This window comes from Hibiscus syriacus, unplaced genomic scaffold (assembly GCF_006381635.1).
Source record: "Hibiscus syriacus cultivar Baekdansim isolate YM2019G1 unplaced genomic scaffold, ASM638163v2 tig00110716_pilon, whole genome shotgun sequence".
NCBI classification, from domain to species: Eukaryota; Viridiplantae; Streptophyta; class Magnoliopsida; order Malvales; family Malvaceae; genus Hibiscus; species Hibiscus syriacus.
The window spans coordinates 41,551-65,805 of record NW_024062835.1 but is presented as its reverse complement, the minus strand read 5'-3'; the positions used below and the strand labels follow the sequence as shown (position 1 = coordinate 65,805).

The window sequence follows — 24,255 nt, the reverse complement described above, 5'->3', positions numbered from 1 at the left end:
TCGCTTTGATTGAAATGAAGTTGAAGATGTTCTCTATCTCTTTGTTGATTGAATTCTCTGTTTAGCCATCTTCCCAGTCTAAACTTGTTGAATCGCTTTAGCTCGATTCACTACTTCTTGAAATGTATCAAGATTCAGGGCTAACATAAATTCCTTAGTCCTCAGTCGCAAACCTTCAATAAACCAATCACATCGAGCCTTTTCATCAGGGATCCACTCTGCTATAAATCGACTCTACTTGTTGAACTCGTACTAATATTCATAAATAGTTTGTTTCCTTGCTTCATATTAAGGAATTGATGCTTCATCTCTTGAATAAAAATGATTTCTTATGTACTTGTTCTTAAATTCTTACTGAAAGAATTGCCATGTCACTTCTTCAAGAGGCATCGTAGTATTCGTCCACCATATACGAGCCTAACCCCAAAGTAGAGACACAACTCCATCTACTTTCTCTACATCAGTGCAATGAAAACCGTCCAACATAATCCTCACATCATTTAACCAAAGATTTGTGGCCACTGGGCCCTCATCAGATTCACCTTTGAATTCAGGAGCTCCCAGACTTTTTAATTCTTTAGCAATCAGCACTCAGGGAGCTGGAGGAACAGGCGGTTGGAAACGTGACAAAATTGCATTCAAGGTCCGAAAGAAGATCCCTTGATCTTGTAAAGGCACTCCATACTGTGCCGGTGTTCCACCTTATTTAGATTGAATGGGAGGCTCATGATTAACTTCGTTACTATTAGTTCCTTTCGGAACCTCCTAATCGGTTGCTCTACGAGATCCCTCAAGCTCATACATCTATATAAACACATATTCCATTTACATTAGTAAGGAGCAACATCAATCAAATCACAATCACCAAATTAGTAATATTGACATCGTAGTGGCATGTATACACTTTTATATTCAAAACATGTTCGGTTTAGTCCTAGAATCGACTAAACTTGTAGCTCTGATACCAATAAATGTAACGCACATTTCCCATATACATTTTCGCATATGAGTCCAGGATGTCACATAATACTTACAAACCAGTCCCCAACTAAGAATCAGTAAAATTTTGTTTCTATAAAAATTTAACTATTATCAAAGTTCACAAAATATTTCATCTTGTTAATAATTAAAATCATTTTACTAAAATACTAAATAACAAACTATCATTAATAAATAGTAATAACAAGTATCATCCATTTAAAATCAGATTTAAGCATCTCTAGTTCTAAGTATCATAACCATGTAATATACATGCCAACTAGTACTATCAATATTCAAAAGATTTCATACTGATTATGGAGTGGATCTGATCTTCAAAGGTTGATGTTGAGCCTACCTCCTTACTCTGTACGCTTACTTTTTTCTACGCTTGAAAATTATCACACGCTATGTATACACTTAGTGAGATATTAAGTTCTATTAATAATAATAATATAAATAAAATACAAATATCAATAAAATAATAAAAGTAATAAAACGTATTTATCAAAATATCATATATGTATAAAGTATAAGAACATCATAAAAAAGATTATGTATGATTCAAAGATTCATCATGAAACATTTTAAGTAAAATCAAAGTTCTTAATAAAACTTTAGTTTCAATTCAAATCGATCAGTTTATTTCATTTTCATATCATTTCAAATAAGCCTTTCACTTTATTTATTTCATAGCCCAATGTAAACCAATGAGAATGCAAGGTACGCGAGTCAAACGAGCATATACTTAAGTAGCACCATTGTTACATAAGTAACGTTTAATATATCATTCACTTATCAAAGTTCTTTTCTAAAGTCAACAAGATCAAGTATCATTTAACAGTATATACTACAGTGGGCAGTTCATACCCGAAATCATTCAAAGAAATCGTTTAGAAAAATAATATGAAATATAGAATAAAACGATTTGAAATCAATTTCTTTTCAAATCATTCAAGGGTGACTCATCGTAACTCTTCCTCGTGTCATATTAATCACAGTATAAGTAAAATACACTCACTTGATAATACCTCACTAGAAATACTACTATCGATATTCTTTTATTCTTAAACTTTTTCCTTTGATTTTGATTCTCTTTGAACTTGCTTTTTATCACGATCTACACAAGCATTATTTACCCATCACATACAATTTTAAGACATATATTAGTATTCTACTAACATAGGCACAATTTAGTAATAAAATTCATAAAAATTATATCGATATTTATTCGATTCTAAATCTATTTCAAAACGTCAAAGCTAACTTTAACACTTTAAAATATAATTTCAATCCTTATAATACTCATATCAACTTATAATTCAAATAACCATTTCAAGTTCCACCATTTTACCATTAAAATGAATTCTTTAATAATTCACCTCAAAATTTTCCAATTTATTCAAAATGGTCCTTTGCCATTTAAATCTTCAAATCCAAGCATCCAACAATAAAATCAAGCATTCTAATCACACATTTAAACATTACTCTTCAACTTCATGTTAATTTCTATTTCAAACCCATATTTCCTCATTTTTACAATTTGGTCACTAAACCTTTATAATCTTCCAAATTGATTCAAACAACTTTTTAAAGATTACATAATCATCCATTCATCAATTCTAACCGTAAGGAAATTTGTACATATTTTTCTCCTAGTTACTTCACTTGGCCAAATATGAAGGGTCATTTAAAGCTTGATTTCCAACTTGATTCATGCAAGAATTCAACTTATAAGCATCATTTCCATTCATCTACAATCAATTCAATATCAATTTTCAATTCAAACAACCAATTTCAACTAAAACCCTAGGTTGTTTGAAACTTACTACAAGTATTTCCAAGTAGTTTCAATCATCATACAAGCATAGAAATGATTCTCCAACATTAATTACACCATATTCAAGCCTTAATAATCAAACCTAACATCCCCTTTATCCATCCAATTCAAGAATTCAAGGTTTTAAGCATGGAAAACATGAACTAATGGTACCAAATGATAGAGAATTTTATGGAGACCAACTTTGTATTTCATGTTTTCATCATAATTCCTAAGAAATTAGCTTGAAATTTAAAAAGGAAATGTTTCATTCCCTTGGATGAAGCTCACAGCAAACTTGAGAAAGACGAAGAGAAATCTTGATTTTTCTTTAAAAAACTAATATTGATTGTCACCTTTTAATGATAAATTTAATTAAAAATTCATTTAATGCAAAATGACTATTTTTCCCTTGAAATCCAAGGCTCCATATCTTGTCACATGTCAATTTGTTCATCTAATGGTAAAAAATAAACAAATAAGTTAGTATTTACCAACTTTTCCCTTTGAATTTTCCAAAATTACAATATTGCCATTTTTCATCCAACAATCCAAATTGAATATGGAAAACCAAATTAAATCTAATGATCCATATTAAATCCTTCAAATTTAAGTCATGGAAATGAAGTTATTAACCTTGCTTTATCATCCTTTAAAATATTTCAAAAATCTGATTTGATCTGTTATCCTAATTTTTCTCGAACTTTATCACTTTATAGCTTTTAATATAAAATTCGTACAAAATATCTGATTCCCATAGAAATTTCATTCTTGATGGTAAACTATTCATTTACGAGACCGGATTACATAACTTTTTAAAATTACACTCTGGTCCCTAAACTTTCCCAAGATTATACTTTGGCCACTTAACTTTGAAAATTTATATTTTGGTCACAAGTCAAAAATTTGGGATATTACATCAGTTGGATGTGAAGAAAACCTTTTTGAATGGTCATTTATATGATGAGATTTACATGGAGCAACTCCAAGATTCGTGGCACCTATGAAGGAAAATAAAGATTGCAGACTCAAAAAATCTTTATATAGTCTGAAACAAGCTCCAAAACAGTGGTATGATAAATTTCATAAAATTCTTCTCACTTATTGTTTTATAGTTAACAGTGCTGATGCATGTGTGTATTCTAAAATATTTGGATCTGACTGTGTTATCATAAGTCTGTATGTAGATGACTTATTGATTTTCAATGCACATATAAAAGACTTTAAAGAGACTAAAGATTTTTTATCCGCTAAGTTTGAAATGACTGATTTGGAAGAAGTTGATGTAATTATAAAGTGACTAGATTAGATAAGAGATACTCGTTAAACCAATCCCATTACATAGAGAAAGTTTTGAAAAAGTTTAACAGTTTTGATGTAATCCCTGTGAATACCCCCATGAATATCCTAGCATTCAACTAAAAAAGAATAAATGGAATAGTGTCTCGCAATATGAATATGCAAAGATTATTGGAAGCCTAATGTTCTTAATGAACTATACTCGACCTGATATTACCTATTTTGTTAGTAGGTTAAGTAGATATACTCACAATCCTAGTGGTGAACATTAGAATGCTCTTAATCATTTACTTAGATACCTTAAAGTTACAATAAATTGGGAGCTTAAATTTGTTAGATACCCTGCAGTCCTTAAAGGATATTATGATGTAAATTGAGTAACTAACAATGATGAAGTAAGTTCTACTAGTGGGTATATTTTACTTTAGGTGGAGCGGCTATTTCTTAGAAGTCTGTAATACAGACATGTATTGCTCAATCTACCATGGAATCAGAAATCATTGTGCTTGATTTAGTCGGGCAAGAGGTCGAGTGGCTCAAGAATCTGCTTGCAGAGATTCCTTTATGGGGAGACATACACCTCTAGTGTCGTTATTATATGACTCACAAGACGTAATCTGCGTTGCTAATAATCAATCATACAATGGTAAGAAGAGACACATCGGGATAAGACACGAATATGTGAGACATCTTATAAATAATGGAGTAATCACTTTGGAGCACGTGAAATCTTAAATGAACATTATTGATCCCTTAACAAAAAGGTTATGTAAGAAACTGGTTCTTGATTCGTCGAGGGGGACTGGACTTAAGCCCATTGGATGAGTAATTCATATCGTACACTCCTACATATTTGTATGGTGTATTGTGCACACTTGAGAGGTTGACTTTTATACTCTTAATGAATCCATAGCTTAGAATTGGGGTGGTCCTAACGATATGAACTTAATGGATACACAGGTTTTTGAGATTGAGTTTTATACTCTTAATGATTTATAGCCAAAGTTTGTGGGTCGTCCTAATGAGACGGGCTTGATGAATTCACTAAATTTATATATGAGAGGTTGAGCTTAGTAAAAGTTCTTAATGATTTTATAGCCCTAATTCGGGTGGTCTATATTGAGATGACTTGATGAAATCACCTACGTAAATGTAAAGGATTAGCCACCTTCAATGAAAGACTTTGGGTCATCTTTCTAGAGCCACTTATGAGCATCCCGGGGTGTTATTTGGGAAAAAATTTAACTATTGGAACTCAAATAGATATGAGATTAGTTTAGTGTTATTAGTTAACCCTAATCTTAACAAGTTCAAGATTCGTTCACTTGTTAAGATAAGAATTACTCATTTCACTATGAACTAGTTCAAATTTAACAGATACTAGTGCTTAAGCAACTAATTGCGTCGTTGCTTTTTTGTTTTAATTCTTTTGTGGATCTCTATTTATTTGCATTAGTGGGGGATTGTTGGTTATATATATAATAATGCAAAGAAATATAATTAATTTTATTTGAATTTTAAATTTTAAATTAATTCAAATTCAATGGTTGAGATCATGGGAGGAGTTGATATTCTGAAAGATTTTTTTGCTTTTTCTCTTTACATTTTTACCTAAGTACACTTAATTTTTAGCTATAAAAGGAGGTTATCTCCTTCATTTTCAACTCACTCATTTCTTCATTCTCCTCTCTTCTTCTGTGTTTTCTATCTTCACAACTAAGTACCCTTAATTTTTAACTATAAAAGGAGGCTCTCTCCTTCATTTTTAACTTACTCATTTCTGCATTCTCCTCTCTTCTTCTATATTTTCTCTCTTCACAAGCATAGTGAAGTTTTTTTTGTGGCCTTTGATATTTTTTTATTCCAATATTATTTACTCCGGATAAAATATTTTCCTTTCCTCCAAAAGGAGCAACACTATTTATAGTTTCACTTACTTATTTCGGGTGCACAAAATTCGAAACTTTGTGTTAACTTGGGGGCAACGTCCAGTTTAGGAATTACACCAGTTCGGGAGAAATTGTTTCTAAGGCAGTGACTACATGACACAATAAAATTACTTGGTTTTTATTTATTTATCTTATTTATTTTTCCAGTCAGTGCTAATCTTTCATTTTGCAGTAAGCTATTTTCCAACAAGCACCTCTCTAATTACACCCAAATTATCCAAAGCAATTTTAGATTAAGTTAAAATCTCATACACCATGACGTTAAAGTTTTTGGCATCGACCTTCAATTTAATCGCTTCGTCAATTCTATTTTGAGAACTTTAGATGATTTGAATCTTTGCCCGAACAAAAGATGAGGGATATTGAGAGCTTTCATCTATTTTAATAATCTTACGTCACTTGGCTGCAGTTCTCTTAAAAGTATCCCAATTCCAAGAATCAATATGAATCCCCTCGCAAACTAACCATACATGACGGCTCTCCACCACCAGGTTTTCCAACCAAGAATCTATTCTATAGAAACATTCTTTGAAAGCTATGATTTCTCTAACGCCATTCTTTTAATCATATCTAAATTTTCAAACATCAATAAAACATCATCTCCAGCAACTCTCACAATCGAAAAACCAGCTAGACCTTTTCCATGTAGTTGTCTTGAAAGGCTTCCAATTGTAATTAAATTCTTACATCAACCAACCAAACTATTGCTTAGTAGTTGAATTTTAGTTTCATTAATAACCCCTTCAACCGACGTAAGATCCAACCTTGTGATAACTTCAACGCTTCTCTTGTGGATTCATGATCCTCATATACTAATGAAATCTACGAACCTAAAATAATTGCAAGCTAATCTTTGAGCTCAATGAGATTTAATATTCACTACAAGAAAATATACCTTTAATGACACATGCTAATTTATGACTTGCAAAAAATGTGTGTCATAAAAAAGGTCATAGTTTTTTAAAATCTGAACGATTTATGACTTACAATAATGTGTGTCATATTTAATAGTCATAATCCAAAAAATTTGCAAAAACACGGAGTACACTTTTAATTGTATGTCATCTGTAAAAGTCATCTTTTAATTTTCCCCCCATTATTTTCATATTTTCCCGCTTCTTCCCCCTCGATAATTATCAGTTCACGCCGCTTCTTCCACAGGTATTCTTCCACAGTTGATGAAGGTACTTCTTTTTGCTTAGCTTATATCTTATAATATCTTGTCTATGTTTTTTGTGTGTGTATTTATAAAAGAAGGCTCTAATTTATTGATCTTGTGCCAACACCAATAGCATTGGAAGCTCTTGTTGAACACAAAATCACTGATTTTCCTGTTATTGATGATGATTGGAAATTTGTATGTCATCTTTCCCCCTAAATTTTATTGCGAGGTTGTAACTTATAACTATTCGTTTACTTTTCTTTTTCTAACTTTTGGTCCCAAACCTCTAAAGTTTTTCTGTCATGGTTTTATGACATTTCAAGAAAAGTGGAATCTTAGCATTTGCATTGTCCAATGAGACCAATGTCCCTAAAATGAGTGTTGTTGAATAAGATGTTAGACTTATTCTATTAAGGGTAGAATTCTATTCTTAAGGACTTTGATTGATAGTCATGACTCGTTAAGTTTAAGCAAATATCTTGGTGAAATAGTGGCCAATTTCTTTTCCATCTAGCATTGCTAACTATTGTAAGGAATGTCTTCAAACTAAACTGTTCAATGCTAAACCACATACTCCCATCTCAACAATATATGCAAATGCAACTAGCTCTAGGAATGCCAAGTTTGTCACAATAAAATGTGTTTTTTTGGTTACATTGTCCCCATTTCCAGAACTTAGTGGTCTCTTTATGACCTGAAACTAAAGATCCATTGTGTTTTTTTTTGTGCTTTGAATTTTACCTACAGAGGCCAAAAATATAAATTTGAGAGCATAGATATTATTTTTCTATGCAAGCTTCATCTTCCATTGTTTTACCTAGTTTTGTAATGCATTTTCCTCTCCCTCAATCTTGCCATGCAGGTTGTAGCTCCTGTCAAAATGACATTTGAAATGTAAGTGCTATTCTTTATCTAAAACAACCGTTATTATTCTCAATTACTACTTAGCTACAGTATCGGTTTTCTCTTTCCTAAACAAATGTTCTCGTTGTTATAGATATGCAACATGTGTAATACCTATAAGTGCCTTCTTTGCATCAACTCTTTGGTAAGTATTTAACTGTGGTATGACTGGAATTTGTGTTTGGTGTGTGGTGTAGTGTTTTCCTTATTATGGTGTGGTTTGTGTTGTGTAATGAGTTACTTCTGTCAGCAAAAAATACATACTGCTTGAAAATCCTGTTGAGACTGAAAGCAAAGTATTACTTGTGAACTTGTTGCTTGTTACAGTCTCTTTTTTGTTTTAAGTATAAAATTGTTCCTCAATGATCTGTCAGCTTTCCTATCCTAATGGTTGTTAAAGAGTTACTGCACCCAAGTTGGTAGGTTGACTTGAGTTTGTGAAAATTCTCAACTAAATAAACCTGGATGATTATTGTTAAGCTCAAATCAAGTATAGATGCAGTAGCAGTACCTGCTACATGTATTGTTTTATCTTTTATTTTGTTTCTTAAACTTGAACTAAGGTTAAGGGGGTTTCGCAGAGTGGTCAAGTTACCTTCTCTGCATAATGAAGTTTCTTAATTAAGAAGGATCCTAATTTGTTGAATTATTGCCATTTGTCTTTCTCCGTGTTTTCTTATCTTAATGCATTGCCCTGAAACTGGTTCTGACAGCACTAATTTGTTTTTCTTATACTTTTAATGAAAATTAAATTTTAAATGCATTTAAGCTGTTGAGTTGCCAAAAGGTTTATGCTATAGGCTGCAAATTGCTTATATGATATGGAGCTTATTATGTACTGGCTGTGCAAAATTTTGACATCTTTGTTTTATTTTGCTTACCTTTTGTTGATATTGTTTTTGCATATTCTAAGCATCCTCATTTTTTTGTCAATACAGGTTTGGCAACACTGCCTATTTGCACATATCTGTGGCTTTTATCCAGATGCTCAAAGCTCTAAGTATGTGGAAACAAAGTGCATTATTTGATTACATCCAACGAAATCACTCTATAATTGTAATGACTGGTTATTTATGTTTGCAACATTACAGTGCCAGTGGTAACATTTTTCATGGGTGTCATGTGTATATATTGTATGCAAATGGATTGCTTATATATAATATGATATATATATATATTTAGTATTGTGAGGCAATAAATGTGATTTAGTTTGATTATTTGTCAATCTACAATATATATATATATATATATATAATTTACGAAATACAATCAAGACACACAAATGTGTGTCATCTTTTTTAATGACGATGGCTTCAATGACACTCAATGTAAGTCATACATGCGTGTCATTAATTTATGACACACAAATGTGTGTCATCTTTATTTATGACGGGGGCTTCAATGACGCTCAATGCGCGTCATAAATGAGCGTTATAAATATGTGTCATAAATGCGTGTCATAAATGCACGTCATAGATTTATGACACACAATTGCGTGTCATCTGAGATTTATGTCGGTGGCTTCAATGACGCGCAAATGTGTGTCATCTGCACTCATAGATGATGCGCAATAAGTGTCATTAAAGGGTTTTTTTCTAGTAGTGATTAGAGGATCATAACATATCATAAATAATAAAAAAAGGACATCTAGTACATTTATATCAATACTAAATATATATCATTATCATGCTTGCTTATAACTTCTTATGACATAAAATTCATGTAACTTTGTATCCATAGTAATAATCAATGTTTTCAAAATCGGACCGGACATTGAACCGGTGAAGGTATTGGTTCACTGGTTCAACCGGGTTCAACCGCGGTTGAACCGCGCGGTTGAACCGAATTTTATATAAAATAATATATTTTTTTTAATTTTACATAATATTCAAAGCAATATTAATATATATGTAACACTTTATTTAAGTTTACAATATTAAAAAGTATAAAAATATCACAAGTTATAACATGTATAAATGAAAAACCATAAAATCAAGTGAAACAAAATGATTCAAATCAACTACAACATAATATTTAAGGTAAAACATTTTAAATAATAAATATAATTATATAACTATAATCAAAAAAAATAAAATTGGAGTTTAAAAAAAGCATAACAAATGATGTTATTTGGTTTAATTATTTTTAAAAAAACAATCTCACATGACTAAGAAACATAGAAGAGTATCCCAAAAGTTTAAAGAGTAAAAATATGAGAACAAAACAATCCCACATGGCTAAGAAACATAGAAGAGCATCCCAACTTACTTCTATAAATAATAGAGGTAATTTGACATTCAAAATCATGGAGCCTTTTGGTGAGCACAAAGCGAACTATTCTTTCGCTTCAATTGAGCTCAAATTTTTGGCTTCAATTGAGCTCAAATTTTAGGCTTCAATCGAACTTCTAAATTTTTTTTGAGTTCGAGCCTTTTCGATTTCAAGTTTTAATATTATATTTTGAGTTGATAATTTTTAGCTCGTGAGTTTTTGAGTCAAGTTGAGCTTACTTTTAAAGTTTTCGAGTTCGAGTCGAGCTCAGCAATACTCGAATTTGACTCGGCTCATTGAACAAACGACGTTGTTTGGTTTAATTTTTTTTAAAGAAAAAAAGTGAACCGACGGTTCAAACCGGTTTTGTCGGTTTTCAGCCGGTTCACCCCGATTTTCAGTCGGTTCTTCCGATTCTTTACCGATTCTTTGCTAATCCGATTTTGAGAGTTAACCGGATCGGACAAGCCATCGGTTCACGGTTCAACCGGTCGAACCAACCGGTCCGATCCGGTTTTAATAACATTGGTAATAACATATCTTTTATGTAAAATATCATTAGTCATTATGTGATAAGGAATATTTCTCACGGAAAATGCGGGAAAATGTTGTACCTCCTTCGATAGTCGATACCTCCAGAGCTAATCACCTTGATAAGGATGATCAGTACATCTGAAATTCTAAGAGCCCTTCGGACGGACTGTATTCCTTTGATTTGACGAATGTTAAGTCCATCACCGACAAACTCTGCCACATAACAACTAAGTTAATTCACTTTGTCAATTATGAACGACTATCATTATCCTAAACCTGATACTTATCTTAGACCTGACAGTCACACGTTCTAAGGGTCAGTATATATATGCCAAGGCATAATAAGAGAAAGTGATCTCTCTTTTTTCTCACTTTTTCGTCGTCTTAAAAATGCTTAAGAAAACACTACGACTCTTCATACAAATTAAAAGGAATGAATTGCCTATATCGACCCATCACATTATTACCATCAACATCGTTAAAGACACATAACCATCAATTGATTAATTAACGTAAAATTCAATTAACAATTAAACATCTATAGTCAACTTTAAGAATTAAATGAGTCTAAAAAATATTTAAAATCCCATTAAATAGCCAAAAACAAAAAAAAAAATTTGGAGATAAGAGAAAGGAATTATCTAAATTTTTTTACCACATTTAAAGTTTTGCCAACAATTTCTTTGACTAGATGATATTGCTATTTTTATTTCTATTTTGTTAAAATGAAATAATCTGAAGGTTTAATATAAAAATAAGTGTTTAAATTATATTATTTTTTTTAAATATGTATCTAATTTTTTTGTTAATTTAGGTGTTTAATATTATAAACGTTATCACTTTAGGTGTCTCGACCGTAAATAAACGTTATAAAAACTTGTTAAATGACATGTGTCACGTTTATATATTTTTTAAAATATTTTTAATAAAAAATAAAAATATTATTTTTTATGAAAAACCCCGAAATTCTTTAAAAATACAAAAAAAATCCCAAATTTCTTTCCTTTTCTCATACCGCTGGTGACTATTTCTTCCGTCATAAGGGGGCTTTGCATTGGTGAGAGGGATGAAAGGGCGAATGACACTAGCGAGAGATGACGGGCAGACATTGTTGGAGAGGGACGACGTGGCGGACCTTTTTCTCTTCCGCTTGCTTCTCCTCTGCTGACGATGACAACTCGTGATGGATGACCAGTAGTGGGTTCCGTCGACGACGGGTGAGTGCTCACCAACGATGATGACGATCAACTGGGGCGATAGACTTTAGGTTAAGGATTTTGGGGGTATTTGGGGATTTTAGGGTTGATTTTATATTTTTTTAAGAATTTTGGGGTTATTTCTTAATTTTAAAGAAATTAAGGGTTTTTTAAAAAATATAAAAATACTTTGATGTTTTTTTAAAAAATAGTTTTTTAAAATTATATGAATGCGGTACGTGTCACTTAACGAAAATTTTTAACGACAATTAAGATACGAAAACCTAAAATCATAACGTTTATATGATTAAACACCTAAATTAATTGGAAAAAAAATTAACCATCTATTTTACAAAAATAATATACTTGAAGTACTCATTTTTTGTATTAATCCTAACCCGGACCTATGCCTGTAAATGAACTGAACGTTCATCAAACCGTTCATGAATCGTGCGGCGAGAAGTTCGTTTATGTGTGTTTATTTATTAAATGAACGAACATGAACAAGATTTTGTGTTCGTTTAATTAAATGAACGAACATAAACATATGTCTCGTTCGTTCATTTACGTTTGAGAACGTTCGGTTATGTTCGTTTATGTTCGTTCGGTTATGTTCGTTCATTTATGTTTAACTCAATCTTCATAAATCAATTTTGGTGACCAATTTGTAAGTATCTTAAAAATATTAATTAATCTGATATTCTAATGACCAACTCCATAATTAACCCAATTTTATTTGGAGATTAAATCCAATATATTAACCCGTGAGGCACCTCACATCTATATTCATTTTCTCACTTTTTTTCTCAAACCCTAGTGTTCACTGGAGAGTGGAGACGATCGGTGAAAGCTTCAAAAAAAGTTATATTATAGTGTAATCTGAAGTTTTACAGGTCTGTTTTCATCAAAAAAACATCATACTTCTTTCTAGAAATAGATGGGAAGATAAATGTAACAATCGGAAGTATATGAGCATCAGTAAAGAGAAAAATATATAGAATTTGCCAAAAAAACAAAACAAATGTTTATATGCAATTTATGAAAAAGAGTGTAATAGCGGAAGTAATGAGTTTTCCAGGAAGAACTCATTAATAAGTAGAAAATACACTTTGACAATGAACTTTTGTTTTCATAGTTCTTGTGTGACCTATAGTTGTGGAGTAGACTTTAGGTACGTTAAAATTTTGAATGGTGGTTTAGCAGTAATATCAGTTAGATATGTAGTATCTGAGGGATTTTGGATCTATGTTATTGCCTTGTAGTCCAATTTGTACCGTTCGAAATCTTCATGTTGTTAAATTTTCTACTCTGCCAATGGAAATGATCATTATTAACCAATCTTACTAAAATCTGACATTGATGTCACAAAACTTTTAGCCGACGAATTTATTAGAATAACGTAGTAGAAAATGATTGTTCATATGTAATCATGGACCACCAAGATAAATGTTATAGCGTTAAATTAAAGTCGTGTGAATCATTTAATATCTTTAAAAGATCGATCGAAATATTTGATATCTTCAAACATTTCATCACTGCTAATAAGCTCTTACGCTATTTATCATTGTAGATTTGGTTGATTTGCATTGTCGACTATTTTTCATGAAAGAACAATGGAAGGTAGGGTCTCTAACGTCGTGTTCATTTATGACCGTGTTCGTTTATATTCGTATTCGTTTATGTTCGTTTATAACGAACATGAACAAGCTATATTCCTTAATGAACGAACATGAACAAAAAAAATTTTGTTCATTTATGTTCGTGTTCATTTATTTATTAAATAAACGAATATTAACATATCTCCGTTCGTATGCATTCGATTTATTTACAGGCCTACCCGGACCGAAATGGTTGGTGGTAATTAAAAGGAGAGCCGTTGGATGTGTTTTTATTCTTTTATCCATATAGATGTGGGCCCGACCTATTTTCCAAAGTTTTTCTATCATTCATCAACTCCATTGGACCTCACACATCCTCATCTCAACTCTCGTCTAATATACATTTTCTTCCTTTTTTAATAGATAAATAGGAAATAGTAATTCTCGATGAGTCAAGGCGTTACATTCTCTTTCCATCCCAATTTGAGTTTCATGGAAACACAAGCTCACGCCCCTGCAGATCTTACCTATATTTAGGGTAGTTATCCTTTCTTTCGTCGTCGTCTTCCATTTTTTGTGTTTCTTCTTCAAGCTGAGGAGAAAAGAAAGGAGTTTTATCTAGGGTTAGGGTTTAGAAAATAGAACAAGTGTCGATGAAATGATGATGAAAGTAATTTTTTTGTTTGACCAGTTATCCCACGGGAGCTATGGCTTTTCAATGAGACGGGAGATAATTGCTAGCTCGGGCCTTCGATTTTCGCTACAGTTGGTTGTTCCTTTTGCTGTTTTATGTATGGCTGCTGCAAATACTCAGCCACTGCAGGCGCGTCCGTTTGAGGACCACGCGCGAGGGTCGATACAGATCGAGGAAGACGATGGATACTACGAAGATAACAACGCCATGGATGACGTAATGGAAGCGAATGCCAACTCCGTGAATGGGGCGGAGCATGGAGCAGCTGTAATAGGCGGTGTAACTGGTGGCGGGGGATTTGTTACGGCGTCCAGAACTAGCGAGCTTACTCTATCTTTTGAAGGAGAAGTTTACGTGTTCCCTGCTGCTACACCCGAAAAGGTTTTCAGCCCTTCCCCCCCCCCCTTTCAAATAAAATTTCTATTTATTCCTAATTGTATTTTTGTTTGATTTTGGTAATAAAATAATCATCTATCTTGTTATTTCTTATTGTTTTTACAAAGCAAATTTGAAATAGTACTGTCAGATTTTTATTTTTCTTATTTTGAAGTAATATTTTTGACGTGAGAAATGTGACCAAGTTAGCTGAAAGTGCAATAATGTGCCTTGTTTTATATAAATTCTTAAACATGATGTTTAATATGCAGAGGCGGACTTCATTTCTTAGAAATGGTTGATGGGTTAATTTATTGATTGGCTAAAGTACTAATTTCATTGAATAGTTGGCTGTATGAATTTTGGAAGCAAACCAACTGTATCTTTGCTGATACCCGCTTATGATAACTTTTGCGAATTTGCTATCCTGATATAGCTAGAAGTTATATTTTTATAATTAGTAGGAATTCTAGGGAAGATGTTGTAAAGTTAAAGATGTCCAAATCTAATTTGCTAGTTATGCTTTTTATTGTTCAATATGTACACTAGAGCTTTATTTGCCTTATTTTCATTTTCAGAAAGTTGTTTTAATTCTATATGTGCTTCTTCTTCATCAGTCAAGTAATAAGTAATTTATTTCACAATTCTATTCTTTAAATGCGTTTCCCTTTTCTTCTAAATTAGTATACATGTTTATTGGATTGAATGAGACAGGTGCAAGCTGTTCTATTACTTCTAGGTGATCGTGATATCCCCACTGGTGTTCCTACAATTGAAGCCCCTTTTGATCAAAATAACAGGGTATTGCTGCTTTTAAAGTAGTCATGAGTAAATGAGTAATTGCATTTCAGTATTCATATTTTTCATTTTGTTCCATGTACCACATTGGATAGGGTGTTTGTGACGGTCCAAAGCGCTCCAATCTTTCTAAACGAATAGCATCCTTGGTTAGGTTTCGTGAGAAAAGGAAAGAGAGATGTTTTGACAAGAAAATTAGGTATACAGTACGGAAAGAAGTTGCGCAGAGGTATGGCTTTTTGTCCTTAATTTGTATAGATTTACGGTTTAACATTTTGAATTTATGAAGTTGTTCTGTGATGTGGAAGTTAAAAGAGGAAATGACTACTATCCAGAAACTTTGGTGGTAGTGGATGTGCTATAGATATTTATTATAGGTTACCACCCTGAGAAGTGTTCAATACAGGGAGCAGTTGGTTACTTTGACCCCCATGTCTTCTTGTTTGTCTCTTGTGAAAGAGAGGCAGACATAAAAGTAGTTGGGGACTTTGATGTCTGCTGTTTATATTGGTTATTTAATTTGACAATTTAATGGTCTGATTATATTCTTATGATGTCAGTAAAACAGTAAGTATTAAATGTTCTCTACTTTTTTATTATATATAAGCGTTGTAGTGAATTAGCTAGTAATGGAGTTATAATCTTCTTCTCCTTTCATTCTTGTAGGATGCATCGTAAAAATGGGCAGTTTGCGTCTTTAAAGGAAAGTACTAGTACTTCAAGCTGGGATTCCTTGCAAACTGACCTTCAAGATGGTACCCCTCGTCTAGAAACTGTGTGAGTTCCAAATTTCATGTTACCTAGTTATTTGGATATATGTTTCATGTTGAACCTTTTTAAGAATGATGTCTTCAATGTGTTTTAGTGTTCGGAAATGTCAACATTGTGGTATTAGTGAAAATAATACTCCAGCAATGCGTCGTGGTCCAGCTGGTCCAAGGACTTTATGTAACGCTTGTGGGCTTATGTGGGCTAATAAGGTTTGCTTGTCCCATATTATTTTTTATTAAGCGTCATCTTGTGTAGTTATTCTTCAGCATAGTCTTTAGAATGTTGGTGATAATAATCTTCAAATATCCTATCTTGTTGTGAATTGTGATTAATAGTTTTCTGTAACATTTTGTTGTACAGGGAACACTTAGAGATCTTAGTAAAGGAGGAAGGAGTATTTCTATGGACCAAACTGAGCCTGTAAGCATCACGGGAATATTTTCAACTTTACAAATATTCTTGTTTCTGTTTTTTCCCTTGCACATGCCACTTTTGTCTAAGATTGTTGAGTGGGTTGCATATAGGGTATACAGGAAACAAAGATTGATGTCCAGCCTTCAATTATGGTAGGGAACTTCCCTGATAACCAGGATGAACGTGTATGGACATTCTTCTCCTTTGTGATCAAGCTTTTTCAGGTGGCCACTTGGAGCTTCATTCTAACATGTATGGAGTTTCTTGCAGGGGAATCCTTCAAAAGATGTCATAGATGGATCCAATAATGCTTCTGTCAACCCAGACGAAGAAGTATGTTTTCTGATCCCAACTTGAATTCACATCTTATTTTGAAAAGAAAAATTTACACCACCTTTAGAAAGTTCATTTATGTCTCATTTATTATCTATTCATGCTGTCTACTTTACCATGGTATCGACTAAAAGGCCAAATTCTTTTCTGTTGCACCTTTCCTGGATTGCTGATACCTGTTGGATTCTTTCTTGTATTTGTTTGGGTTGTCTCTGTTGAACTGAACTTTGTGGGCATAGGTTCGTAGAAGGGACAAATTCTCGAATCTTAAATCTTGTCTTTTAGATGGATTATTCTTATTCACATAGTGAAACAACTGACCAAGATTCAGCGGAACAATTCTCAGAACTGAACTAAATTATTGAACCAATGTAATAGTTAATCTATTCTCTTTTCTTTGTAACTTGCATTTCCATATGGTGCAGGATTTGCATGAAAGTGCAGAAGATCTTAAAAACTCTTTGCCTATGGGAATTGTTCATCCCCCTGCAGATGATGATGATCAGGTAAAACATTATTGGGTCAATAGAGGTCTATAACACTAGTATCCACTGTCTCAACATCTCTTCTTTCCAGATATACAATATATACATGTATATTTGAAACTAAAAAGAGTTTTTTTTCCTTATATAAGTCCGAGATATAATGTTCTTGTTTGGACGTGATTCTACTTTCTTGGATGTCTAATCATAAATTAGAATGATTTGTTTTGGCTAAACTACTAAAAGGGCCCTTGAGGTAGTTTACTTCTAAAAGGGCCCTTGAGGTAGTTTACTTTTGTTAAATAAGCTTCTATACTTTTTTTGTACCCAAACAAGCCCATATAATTTGATTTGTACTTAAACTAGCCTTTATTTTAAATTAAACATTGATTTATATTAGTTTTATTTAGGTATAACTTAAAGGTTAATTGTTTATTTGGATACAAGTTAAAGGTTATGGGCTTTATTGGCTACTGGTCATAGTTTAAGAGCTTATTTGGGTACCAATTAAGCTAGCCTTTTGTTTTCTAGTCCATCAAACTAGGTTGGAACACATGGTGACATGTTTACAAAAATTCCCAAAAAAGGAATTTGACTTATTGCATGCATTTCCAGACTGATAAAATAAAATTAGCTGACCCTTATTCCCATATGTAATGGGGTAAGGGGAAGTAGGATAGTAGGCTGTCCCCAACACCAGGTTAAGAGCAGCTTCCTTGAGAGACCTCCGAATTATGAAATGTCCTCCGTGGGACTCGATCCCACAACCTCAAGGTTAAGAACCTTGCGCTCTACCAATTGAGCTGGATGGTCATTTCTCCAGACTGATAAAATAATACCTCATAATTTAGTTGTACAACATGCAGGAACCTCTGGTTGAGCTTACTAATCCTTCGGATACAGAAATCGACATTCCTTCAAGCTTTGATTAGAAGGTTCGTAATTTGGATTTGATCCAACGATTTGAAGAGACGAGGGTGTTAGACACACTTTTATCCAGGTAGTTTCTCGTGTTTTTGTGCTTGGTACAGTTGAAGAAAGTTTGTGGTGTTTATATGAAGGCAAACGTAGCAGATTGTGTGAGTTGCTGCCATGATTGGGAAACCAGCTTGACATTGAATCCTGTAGTATACAATAATCAGCGTGTGGATGGGAAAAATACAAGGTGGTGCTTGCTTTCACACATCATTTTAGATACTTGGATTGTAGGGTCAACCTTGTTATAATCTCTGTACATTTGATATGTTGTAGAAATAATTGAATGCTTTTACTCGTTTATGTAATTTTTCTTAGGACTATACAGCGTGATGAGATGCTTTTAAAAATGATGTGATCTAAACTTTCATCGGTGATTTTTGACAGCTCAGTGATGGGATTTGGAGATTTTGATTAAACCCCTATAAGAAAACTTGTTAGGAAGAGAGATACACGGATTATTATCAGTGAATTAGTGGAAAATAAAAATTTCACAGGTAATGTTTTGTATTTTATCTATTTATTATTTTAGATTTTTTAACATACTTGAAGGACACATCATTTGACATAATTTCTTTTTTTGTTTTGCTTTATTTGTCAAATAAAGTATTAAAAACAACACATTAATTGTTAATGAGGAAAGAGAAAATAGAAATAACAAAAATACCACGCCATTATTAAATTTTTAACTAACAATAACAAATAAAAAATAACTTTAGTGATGTTTTTGCTCAAAAAATAGTTTGGTAACTAAAGTAGAAACTAAAAGTAGTTTGGTGACTACTGATTAAGTTTACCCAGTGCTATACTAACAATCTGTAATTCATGATTAAATCATAATACGGCCGAAAATCACTGATTAACAGTGTAGTTTACCCTTTAAACTTAATAACTTATGATTCATTGTCCTATAAATCGTGGATGAGATGCAAAATTAATTCGAGTTAATTGTATCACATATCTTTAAAATATGACTCTCATTTTAAATTGTTCCTTAAACTTTTAAAAGTTTCAATTTTATCTCTAAATTATGAATATCATTCTAAATTAGTCCTCAAACTTTTAAAGATTTCAATTTCCTCCCCAAAATATGACTGTCATTCTAAATTAGACTTTAAATTTTGTACATTCAAATTTCATCCCTAAATATGACCCTCTTTCTAAATTAGTCCATAACTTTTGAATCTTCCAATTTGTCGTAATCGTCCCTCAGGTGAGCCCGGAATTGGATTTCGACTTGAATTAATGGTTGGAGCCGCCACTGATCATTTAAACTTAGGTTGACCAGACACCTTAACCCACCATTTGTCTGATTTTCGTTTTACCAGAAATTAATCTAGTTCGGGAGTTGATTACAGCCAAGGAAGGATTAGCACCTTTGTAATGCCCTTTCGGAACCAATTGATTTCTCAGTTGTCTTAATTGCAAAAATTAAAAATTAAATTAAATTTAAAAGTTTGATCCAAATTACTTACCTTTGACGAATTTAAAATTGACCTAGAAATAAATCAGATTAATGTTAAACTGTAAAATAAATATTAATAAATAAAAGAATAAAAAAGGAAAATTCAAATAAAAAAGACTAAATTGAAAAGAATTAAGAATCAAGGATCAATTTGATGTTAATTAAAAGCTGCAAGGAAAAAACCAAAAGTTAAGGGTGAAATTGCAAGAATAAAAATATAACAGTGATTAAATTGAATTAATTCAAAATTATAGGGCAAAATTATTATAGGTGACTAAAATAAATTACGCATCAAAATATCAGGGACTGCAAAAATAATTTAAAAAATAGTATTTACACCCAAGCCTTCCTATATAAAGCCCTTTAAACCCAAAAAAACTCATTCCCCCTCATTTATCAAAGAGAAAATAACCTTAGTGACCGAAAATCGTATATTATAAGACATTTTCGGTCATTGATATTATTTTCTCTTTATCCAAAATATCACTCTCCCCAACTAAAAAAATCCTCTCAACCCAAATCCCCAACCGGCCTATGGTCGACCACATCCTCGCCGCCCGGTCCACATCCGATCGTCGTTCCAGCCATCACCACCGGTAGCCAAAAAACTACAAACCTACCAAAATGTTTCCCTCTACACCCTAAAATCAAATCTAGCCCCTAAATCTCCAAAATAAACCCTAAAAGGCATATATCTAAAAAATAAACTCTCGATTTTTTACCTTTTTCGATGATGCCTTTTCAACTCACGGTGGGTTTTCCCTTTCCGACGAGCCTTCTATGTGCTCCTGACGTTCTTTGGCGAGACAAAGCCTTAAGCTTTGTTTTTTGCTTTCTATTTCGAACGTTTTACCTGTGTTTTTCATATTTGGTATACTGCTTTTTGGTGTTCTTCTTTTCGATGATGTTCGTGGTTTTTGTTGTTTTGCTGGTATTTTTGTGATTTCCTCCGTATGTTGCTTGGTTGCTACTGGTTGCTTGATCAGTTTTTAGCTTGTGTTCTTCGATGGTTTTTTTTCGATGGCTTGGGTGGGGTATTTATACCCCCTCCGCCGGTGGTTATTTCCGATCCTAACAGTGATTATTTCCCTTGTCCCTATTTTACTCGTGCCGACTTGTTGTTCGTACTAGCTGGAAATCCCGGGATGGTTCAGTCTCGAGTTGCTCCGATTTGCTCTACCTCAAAATCTCGACAGGTTGCTGCGCGTGGCTTCCACGCGCCATTTGTACGGTGCCCTTGTTAAGTTTGAAACCCTAATGTGGTTCGAGTATCTTTCTGGGCCTGGTTTAGCGGCCTGCTGGGTAAGGCGGGTCTGCTATTTGGATCTTGACTTGATTGGACTATGACCTTAATTTTATTGGGACCCTGGACTTTTACTGGACCATTTGAACCTGAAAATGAATAAAATAAAAAAGAAAATAAATAATAATAATAATAAGTTAGTTATATATATATATATTACATATGTTTTTCAAAAACTATATATATTATATGTTTTCAAAACTATATAACAATATGTATATTTATAAAACTATAATATGTTTTCAAAAACTATACTATATGTTTTTAAAACTACACTATATATTTTAAAACTATATATATTTTTTTTAAAACTATATAATATGTTTTCAAAAACTATATTATATGTTTTTTTAAAAACTATACTATATATTTTCAAAAACTATATATTATATGTTTTTAAAACTGTATAATATATATTATCATAAATTCTATATACTATAAATATATAAAACAAAAAAAATCATAAAATCTCGGACGAAAATGAGTGTCTATACAAATTTATCTCCAAATTCATTGAAATATATAATTAGTTTCAATCATAGTTCCTAAAATTTGTTTTTTTCAAACAAATAATAATATAACTTGGCTTAATGATTTTATTAAGAAGGGATGTGATTAGTATATATGTATAGTTTGGGATAAAATTGGAATCTTCAAAAAGTTTGGGGACCAATTTAGAATGAAAGTCATAGTTTAGGGAGGAAATTGAAATATTCAACAGTTTAAGGATTAATTTAAAATAAAAAGTATAGTTTGGAGAAATTAACTCCTTTAATTCACGAAGAAATTTGTAAACCAAAATAAAATAATAAATTGTCTTTTAATTTATATTTATGCACTACTTTTAAGTTGAAACGAATTGGGCCGAAAAACAATAGCCGGCTTAAACCCGGATCATAATAGAACCCAATCGATAACTAACTCTAAGCCAGAATCTTCCAGAACTAAGGTCGGAGGCATCGGATATGAAGACACGTGGGTGCCCCCAGGAAAAGCGTAACTTCTTGACCAAGCAACAATCCCCTATATATATAGCCTTCCCTCACACGCTTTATCAAAGCCTGCGATATTTGTTTTCCCTTATCATTCAAGCCTTTAACAAGTAAAATAATTTGCAATCTCCAAACGATGCCTCGCCGAAGCTCAGGAGGTGAGTAATACGCTCGTTTTTATCTTCTCATGGCTGTAGTTTTAAGAGAGGTTGAATGTTGTATGTTGTGGTTATGATTTAGGTATTGATTGATCTCTATGTGTATATGAATTTATGATCAACTCCTTACGGGTCATCGTTTTGTTATGTATAGTTTGAATGATATGTGGTGGATATTTTCTTCGTTTATTCTAAATTTCAGTTTTAGCTTCATGACTTTCATCCCCTTTTTTGTTAATTTTTGGTGATTTTATTTCGGAAACTATATTGTTCGCGGAATGGATGCACATCGATTCTTAGTTTTCAATTTTTCATTAGGTAGAAACCAAGTTTTGACTGTTCATTTCGCTACTAATATTGTATAATCAAATAATGATGGTGAAATGTTGATTTTATAGGAAGGTCAGCCCCACGTCCTGCTGCTCGTGCGCCAGCGAACAATGCTCCTTTAAAGCCTGGTATTTTTCTTTATTGATCTGTATGAATAATAATATTAGTTGGTTTCAATCTTTTTGCCTAGAAGAAAATGGAATTTTATGTTACGGAATTCAAATTAGTGGCTGACCATAATGTTGAGGAGTTGGAAGTCAACTTATGCAAATCTTATTTCCCACATAGAATTAAGGGAATTCAGTAAGAAGAGGAATGGTGCCTGTGCATATTGTTGGGCATTGTGTATTCCATTTGTATTTTTTCTTTGGATTTGCTGAATTGGCATTTTAGTTAAATTTTTACCTTGTCTGGTAATGTTCATTGAACTTAATTGGGTTTTTGGTTGTTGCAGCTAGTTCTGCCCCTCCCCCGGCACCTGTGCAAAAGGGAAATGGATTTGGCTCTGCAATCGTAGATGGTAAGTCAAAAGCTGTTTCCCTTTGCTTAGAATTATTATTTCTGATAGCTATTGTTTCATTGACATGTATTGGGCTGTACTTAACTTTCTTCTTTGTTTATGCGTAGGTATTGGATGGGGTGCTGGAACTGCTATGGCTCACAGGGCGGTTGATGCCATTGTTGGCCCTCGTGTCATCAAACACGAGACTGTTGCTTCATCAGAACCAGCTGCCTATGCTGCTTCCGCACCAAACATGAACAATCTTGTGAACTCGGATGCTTGTGGCGGTCAATCCAAAGCTCTAAGTGATGTATGTATATCTTTCTTCCTTCGTTTTCATGTATTAATCCGCTGTCTCAAATAATGCTATTGAAGATCGTTTGGGAAGAGTGAATGTCCATACTTGCCGTGCATTCGAAACTAATGCTCCTTGTTTCGCTTGCAGTGTCTGACCAACTATGGAAGTGACATTAGCAAATGCCAATTCTACATGGACATGCTGAAAGAATGCCGCAGGAGCTCTGGTGCTGCGTTGGAAGCTTGATAATTGCAAAGAACGATTATCTCATATCTAGATCGTTGCAATTTAGATGTTAATAGGCGTGCCTTTTTTGTTATTCTATATTGCTATATTGTTGCAAGTAATGGGGTTGTTTGAAAAAAACGAACTGTGGTAAACTTAATTTCTAAGCAGAACCTGAATGCTTTTTTAATTGTGGACGCTTCCTTGATGATATTGCCCTCTGTTTTCCTCTAATTCTGGCTCTAGTTAGTCATTGAACTTGTAACTGTTTGCGGACAAAAGGTATATAAAATTCACTTTGATCTAGGGATGGGTTCAGGTATATAAATGAACCGAACTTTGACGATGAAGGTTATATACATGTTCGTTTATTTATTTTAAGGTCTTTGCGTTCAGTTTGTGTGTTTCTTTTAAAAATTTAATGTTGTGTT

General features: G+C 32.8%; 2 protein-coding genes and 1 long non-coding RNA gene across 6 annotated transcripts; all 3 read left to right on the top strand.

Annotated features, from left to right (window-relative positions):
* The first annotated feature begins 7,979 nt into the window (after positions 1–7,979).
* LOC120138933 lies at positions 7,980–9,221 on the top strand. The gene is made up of 4 exons (XR_005517574.1): positions 7,980–8,101; positions 8,205–8,255; positions 9,049–9,110; positions 9,202–9,221. It is a non-coding gene; the product is annotated as an uncharacterized LOC120138933 (long non-coding RNA).
* Positions 9,222–14,137: 4,916 nt separating this feature from the next.
* On the top strand, positions 14,138–18,779 carry LOC120138942 (GATA transcription factor 24-like). 4 transcript variants are annotated; one of them, XM_039154323.1, is made up of 11 exons: positions 14,138–14,247; positions 14,401–14,784; positions 15,493–15,579; positions 15,672–15,805; positions 16,243–16,353; positions 16,442–16,556; positions 16,708–16,767; positions 16,872–16,946; positions 17,032–17,094; positions 17,520–17,600; positions 18,443–18,778. In XM_039154323.1, exons 2-11 carry the CDS (start codon positions 14,428–14,430, stop codon positions 18,506–18,508), a joined length of 1,149 nt encoding a protein of 382 aa, XP_039010254.1. In that variant the 5' UTR covers positions 14,138–14,247; positions 14,401–14,427; the 3' UTR covers positions 18,509–18,778. The 4 variants fall into 4 exon arrangements, with proteins under 4 accessions (XP_039010254.1, XP_039010255.1, XP_039010253.1 ...); XM_039154321.1 differs by lacking the exon at positions 14,138–14,247 and having other exon boundaries at positions 14,311–14,784; positions 18,443–18,779; XM_039154324.1 differs by lacking the exons at positions 14,138–14,247; positions 18,443–18,778 and having other exon boundaries at positions 14,310–14,784; positions 17,380–17,521.
* A 3,607-nt stretch (positions 18,780–22,386) lies between these two features.
* Positions 22,387–24,035, top strand: LOC120138945 (coiled-coil-helix-coiled-coil-helix domain-containing protein 10, mitochondrial-like). Its single transcript, XM_039154327.1, has 5 exons — positions 22,387–22,469; positions 22,868–22,927; positions 23,254–23,319; positions 23,427–23,611; positions 23,747–24,035. Exons 1-5 carry the CDS (start codon positions 22,448–22,450, stop codon positions 23,843–23,845), a joined length of 432 nt encoding a protein of 143 aa, XP_039010258.1. The 5' UTR covers positions 22,387–22,447; the 3' UTR covers positions 23,846–24,035.
* Positions 24,036–24,255: the final 220 nt, after the last annotated feature.